General features: G+C 37.9%; 1 protein-coding gene across 4 annotated transcripts in view; it reads left to right on the forward strand.

Moving 5' to 3' along the window:
* The window catches only part of LOC110453025 (calmodulin-A-like), a 63251-nt gene that overhangs the window by 10060 nt on the left and 46224 nt on the right, over positions 1 to 6967 (forward strand). For all 4 annotated transcript variants that reach the window (XM_021501836.1, XM_021501838.1, XM_021501837.1 and 1 more), the window contains exon 2: positions 6849 to 6888. In XM_021501836.1, the coding sequence (XP_021357511.1) occupies positions 6849 to 6888 (40 nt within the window). The remainder of the gene's footprint in view (positions 1 to 6848; positions 6889 to 6967) is intronic.

Consider the following 6967-nt stretch of genomic DNA (forward strand, 5'->3'; position numbering starts at 1 on the left):
TCTGTTACATACCACCACACTGTTATATACCTAACTTTTGTACCTGATACATACAACTACACTGTTATATACCTAACTATTGTGTCTCATACATACCACTACACTGTTATATACCTAACTATTGTGTCTTATACATACCACTACACTGTTATATACCTAACTATTGAGTCTGATACATACCACCACACTGTTATATACCTAACTATTGTGTCTCATACATACCACTACACTGTTATATACCTAACTATTGAGTCTGATACATACCACCACACTGTTATATACCTAAATATTGTGTCTGATACATACCACTACACTGTTATATACCTAACTATTGAGTCTGATACATACCACCACACTGTTATATAGCTAACTATTGTGTCTGATACATACCACTATACTGTTATATACCTAACTATTGTACCTGAAATACACCACCACACTGTTACATATCTAACTATTGTACCTGATATATACCACTACTCTGTTATATACCTAACTATTGTACCTGATGTATTCCACTACACTGTTATATACCTAACTATTGAGTCTGATACATACCACCACACTGTTATATACCTAAATATTGTGTCTGATACATACCACTACACTGTTATATACCTAACTATTGTCCCTGATATATACCACCACACTGTTATATACCTAACTTTTGTACCTGATACATACAACTACACTGTTATATACCTAACTATTGTACCTGAAACATACCAATACATTGTAATATACTTAACTATTGTACCTGATACATACCACTACACTGTTATATACCTAACTATTGAGTCTGATACATACCACCACACTGTTATATCCCTAACTTTTGTACCTGATACATACCACTACACTGTTATATACCTAACTATTGAGTCTGATACATACCACCACACTGTTATATAGCTAACTATTGTGTCTGTTACATACCACCACACTGTTATATACCGAACTTTTGTGCCTGATACATACCACTACGCTGTTATATACCTAACTATTGTGTCTGATATATACCACTACACTGTTATATACCTAACTATTGTAACCGATACATGTACGTACAATGTACCTCTTCACGGTTTGTTTTTGATGAAACAGAATAACTTATGTGTCGGTGACTAATTTGATGCGTTAGTTTTCGTGTCCTTTGGAGAATAGCCCAATAAAACAAAACGTACACCAATATGTAAGCAAGACACAGAACGTATGAATAAAAAAAATTGCATGTTAACACTTTGTTAGGTTCTTAATCATGTATATAAAGGCGCTTTATATTCGATAGATTCTTGTAAAATAACACAAATCTACAGATTAAAACATCATTTATATGATAAAAATTATGCCGACAACAACATATTTCAGTTTCCGAGACACCGTCTATGAGCAACGTTTCGACAGAGCTGTCATTGCTCCGGTCTCCTCCATTGTAGACAATGTGTTCAAGGAACAACTGGAGCAAGAGGTAATATACACTGCCATTGCTCCGGTCTCCTCCATTGTAGACAATGTGTTCAAGGAACAACTGGAGCAAGAGGTTATATCCACTGCCATTGCTCCGGTCTCCTCCATTGTAGACAATGTGTTTAAGGAACAACTGGAGCAAAAGGTAATATCCACTGCCATTGCTCCGGTCTCCTCCATTATAGACAATGTGTTCAAGGAACAACTGGAGCAAGAGGTAATATCCACTGCCTAAACTTGTGTTAGCGATATGTTGAGGATATCCTCGAACTCATCAATAAATGTTCGTAGAACGATTTGACTGCGGACATAATATATACACCGTATATTCCACGAAAAACATCAAATTCATATGTGAGAACGAAATCAATGACACAATGTCCTTCCTGGACAGTTTTCGTGAAATGAACCGTAAAGTTATGGATTTATAAGGAAAGGATACAGAGGGACCGGTATTGAAGCGTTGTTTATCACCAGCCCTTGGCACCAGATTTTGGGAGCAATACGATTGTCACAAGATAACAGGAACAGTACAACAGCTGTAACACATTCAGGGGACAAAAAAAGGTAGACATCGGGAATGGGCACTGAAGAGGGTTTACAACAGTGAGAACGTAAAGGACAGGAAAACCAGAGAATAACAAAACTAAAAAAGTCATATTGGCATTCCTGACACAAACAGATTGTGCGAAGCCATCCAGTTGTAACCATGAAACCACAGAGGACGCTGTATATATTTACATGTACAAATGAATAACATCTCGACAACAGGTCTTTTTCACCTCTTCAAGGAGATTCTTCAGACTGTCTATCCAAAGAAAAGGTTACATTATGGCCGTTATCGTCCACAATGTCATTAATTTGGTCTGTATCGGAACGCCCGTAATCATCATTGGGATGTCACAGCAATATGGACGTCCTAGATACCCCAACAAAATTAGCATCATGTACGATATCAGATACACGGACTGTAACATTTCGGAGAGACAGAAAAACGGTAATGATGTCCAACAAAGCTAGTACAGGAAGACACATGGTAAATTATATAGTGACCCTCTTCACCCCACATTAGTCGCCTCTTACTATCATACAGTGAGTTACAGCGAACCAATTCTTTCCCCGAACTGGACAGAGACGACAATCTATGCATTGGCACTCAAGATTCAATAGTCCTCTCGTGTGTTATTAATATAGACGTGTATAGTTATCGAAGTACTACATCACATATATCATATATAATTTAATGTGTTATCGATATATCATATTCATAAAACATTGTGTACATGTTAACAGCTGTGAACACTATGAAATAAACATTCATGACACAGCTACGTGTATTGTTTCGGCGAAAATATCATTATTATGTTCCCTCCAATATCTTCGAACATATATTGATATCATTCGAACAAGACATTGAATACATTTTAATGGTGACCACAGGTATACGTAGGACGCTGGGGTAAAAACGTATCACTTATTTATGTATGTGTAGCCATCTATCAAACATTTACTCACTATGGTTTAAGAGTGATTTTGTTTATGTAGCCATCAATTAAAATATGCGCATTATTTTATTGTATCTTTAGCTGCAGCAGTTAAGACGAAATAACCCGAATAACTAGCGTGGTTGTACACTGTGTGTAGGTCAGTGCTATTCCTACCTGCTATAAGAGCGGGATAATTAAATAAATATATAGGCTACACTTAAATTACTGCATGGCTCTGTTCAGCAATACCATTTATAGTCAGTTTCTAACAGTACAGCTTCACTGCTTCTGTCGAAATTGTGTAGCCCAACAGCGGGATTACAGAGCTGGCGTGAAACGTTACATGTCAAATGTTGTGGTCGTTGACGTCGGCAGTATGCCTTACTCTTTGTCGACAATACACTTGTGAGCTGTGTCTACCCTATTCAGTCTAGATCGGCTACAGCAGACAGATATTCACGCCCAGACAATGAACAGAAGAAATAAAACAGTCTTTTAGATATACTGCTCTGACACTTCCTGTCAGCGTCTGCAACACAGAGTTAAGTTTTGAGTAGCTGTACATCATAGGGCAGAAAACACTTCAAAACTTTTAACAGTCAGAAAGGTGACGGGATAGGTAAATTGTATAACACAATCTGGATTGTTTAAAACACAATTCTTACTTAACCTTAAAAAATGTAATTTCGGCGTATATGTATAGGAACCACAATATGTGCTTATTCAATTCTAAAATGACAAACTGATAAAAAGTGCATTGCATGACATTTGATAAATATATTTTTAATTGTTTATGCATGTGTTCAGTTGATAAATCTGTGATATTATCATCTTACCTATGATATAATGTATATTCCACCAGCGCGTTTACGTACGTTGTATCTATTTTAGTTTGTACATGTTCTAATATTAAATGTCTCACTCATGTTATCAATTCTGTACATTTTATGTCGACTACATGTGAAATGACTCTCTGCCTCAATGTGTTATCAAATCTAAATAAATTCTATAATTTCCCGGTTACGCCTGCATGTTTCTTCCCTTTGTTCCTATATTTATTCTGTTACCAAGTAGTTAAAAGGTTTGTTCCCGGAGTCTGTTACCGGCTAGTCTTGCATCTTGCTTGTTTCTACAGTACTTGTATGTCCTATTCAATGATAAGTCTATTTACTGTTTCTGCATAATCCTATATACAGTATTGTTACCTGTTCGACTAGACTGGCCACCATCTCTGGAATATTGAACTATTAAAACGTCTGATCCTAAATTCTAAACTAGGGGGAGATAAGCTAGTAGTATGGTAGTAAAATGCAGATGAGAAATTCTTCATAAAAACTTTGGGGCTGGTAGCCAGTCTACTGTTAGACCTAAATCCTGCTTTTCACTTCTCCTGTTTCCGAACAACGCACGAATACACCAAAAGGAACGGTATACAACATAAAACACTTTTCATGTAAATAATGCAGAATTTATATTTTGCAAATAAGAATGTTGATAGTTTTCAGCAATAGGAGAGTTAACCGAAATGAAATTAATTTCCGGAAAATGGTACGATGCTTGTTTGTTTGTTTGTTTATGTTTAACGGTCCATCGACGGCTGTGGTCATTTAGGGCCATGGTGATTTATTTATTTATTAAATTCTTTTAACAAACATGTGAATAGCGAAGATAAAATTAGATAAAATGGTTCATTTTAAAAGCACTCGCATTGTATGTGTAGATAATTAAAAATAAAAAGGGGGTTAAAATAATAAAAGAGATAACGAATAGATGATATGGAATATGCGATATATAAAACGTCAAAAAGGGTTAGGTGAGTTAAAAGACGTCAGAGTCTATAGAATAGACCGGTGTCTTTCAAGTAGTTAAATAATGCCTTCTAGTCCACGGAACTGAAAAGAGTTTTCATATCCGGGACTCGAAAGTAGTTATCACGAATGTGTTTAAAATCGGAACATTCTATTAAAAAATGTTACACTGTAAATGGAGGGTCACATGTGTGGCCAGAAGGTGGATCTTCTCGTTTAAAAGGTACGAATGCGTAGGATACGTGTGCCCAGTGCGGAGTGCCCAGTACGGAGCCGAGCGAGGACAACTTCCTCTCTACGATCTTTCCGACTGGGAATAGATGTTTTAAGTTTCGTTTGTATCTTAAAAAGTTTGTTGGTGGTCTCGAGAGACCAGCGTTGCTGCCATTCATTTTGAATGGTTGTACGAATAGTAGGTTTAAAATCTGCGTATGGTAGTTTGATATTTGTTTGTTGGAGATTTAATGCATTTTTTGCTTCCTTGTCAACATATTCGTTGCCTTTAATTCCGACATGGCTCGGAATCCATAGTAAAGTTATCTGACTTATTTAAGATACGAGATATTCGAAGAGCAAGGGTTTGTATGGGGGTGTTTTTAGGATCTCGTAACTGTAAACTCTGTAGGACAGATAGAGAGTCTGAACATATGATTGCCTTTTTAATGCGGTGTTCATCGATATGATCGAGGGCCAAACCAATGGTGCATGCTTCGGCAGAAAAGATGGAGGCGCCGTCTGGTAGTCGAATTGAAGTGCAAGAATTAGCAGTCAGCAGGCTGCTGCCACTTTCTCACCTTCTTTGGAACCATCGGTGCAAAGTTGTGTATGAGAAGGCTAATTCGAAATGCATTTCCGAAAGGAGGATTTGTGTTCTTCGGGCATAACACTTGATTTCCCTCGCTCATGTAATGTAAAGTAAGAATCAGGTGTTTGAATGGTCCACGGAGGAACATCAGATATGTTAAATTCAGCTATGTCCGTCAACTTTATGTTGAGTTCTTGCAGGAAATTTGAAATTCGGATGCCAAATGTTGGCAGAAGTTTTGGTTTTGCGTAAATATGTTTTGGTATTTTGGGTTGAATACTTGGTCGAAAGCAGGATTTTTAGGGCTTGATTTTAATTGAGCTGCAAACTGTAATGCAAGTTTTGTTCTTCTGTCATAAAGGGATGGTTCATTTGCTTCCACGTACAGGCTTTTACAGGTGTTGTTCGAAAAGCTCCAAGGTCTAGACGTAGCCCTTGGTTATGGATTGGGTCTAGCATCTGCAGGTACGAACTGCGCGCCGACCCGTATACCATAGAAGTGATCTGTATAGGCGCAAAAGCATTTCACGGTCCGCTTGGTGCATATTTTGTTGCAATATAGTAAAAAAAATGTTGTTTTAGAAAGTAATTACGAAATATGAACAACATCCTGTCATTTACATTCTCGAATCATTGTCTTCAGATTTTATATCTTGTTCCCAACTACTCCAGGTTTTGCTCCAAAATCCTACTACCGATTAGCTCAATGATTTGCTTACTGTTATCACTAGACCCTGTTTCCTACTTAATCTGGTTCCTGGGTCACATTTACAATTAAAGTCCTGCCCCCGACTACTGCTTCATCTTGCTCCCGACTAGTCCTATACCTTGCTCTCGACTTGTCCTATTTCCTACTCCCGACTTTTCCTATACCTTGCTCCCGACTTGTCCTATTTCCTACTCCCGACTATTCCTATATCTTGCTCCCGACTTGTCATATTTCCTGTTCCACACTATTCCTTGATCTTGCTCCCGACTATTCCTATACCTTGCTCCAGACTTGTCTTATTTCCTACTCCCGACTATTCCTATATCTTGCTCCCGACTTGTCATATTTCCTGTTCCCGACTAGTCCTGTATCTTGCTCCCGACTAGTCCTNATCTTGCTCCCGACTTGTCCTATATCTTGCTCCCGACTAGTCACGTTTCTTGCTCCTGACAAGTCCTATATTTAGCCCGCGGCTGTTATTTGATCATTCAAAGACTTTCGTTGGTCCTTATATAACTGGAACTATTATCTTGTTCATTCTAGTAATTAAACTTTGTTATTTACCGTTACAGAACACGGACACTGTGATACTGACAGATGAACAAGTAGCAGGTACGTATAAGTTGTTCAGGACTGCGTATATACCGGGCAGGGGCAGGACACGGTCGGGGTTGTACAGATCTGGGGCAGG

The sequence above is a fragment of the Mizuhopecten yessoensis genome, unplaced genomic scaffold (genome assembly GCF_002113885.1).
Source record: "Mizuhopecten yessoensis strain PY_sf001 unplaced genomic scaffold, ASM211388v2 scaffold7059, whole genome shotgun sequence".
Taxonomy (NCBI): domain Eukaryota; kingdom Metazoa; phylum Mollusca; class Bivalvia; order Pectinida; family Pectinidae; genus Mizuhopecten; species Mizuhopecten yessoensis.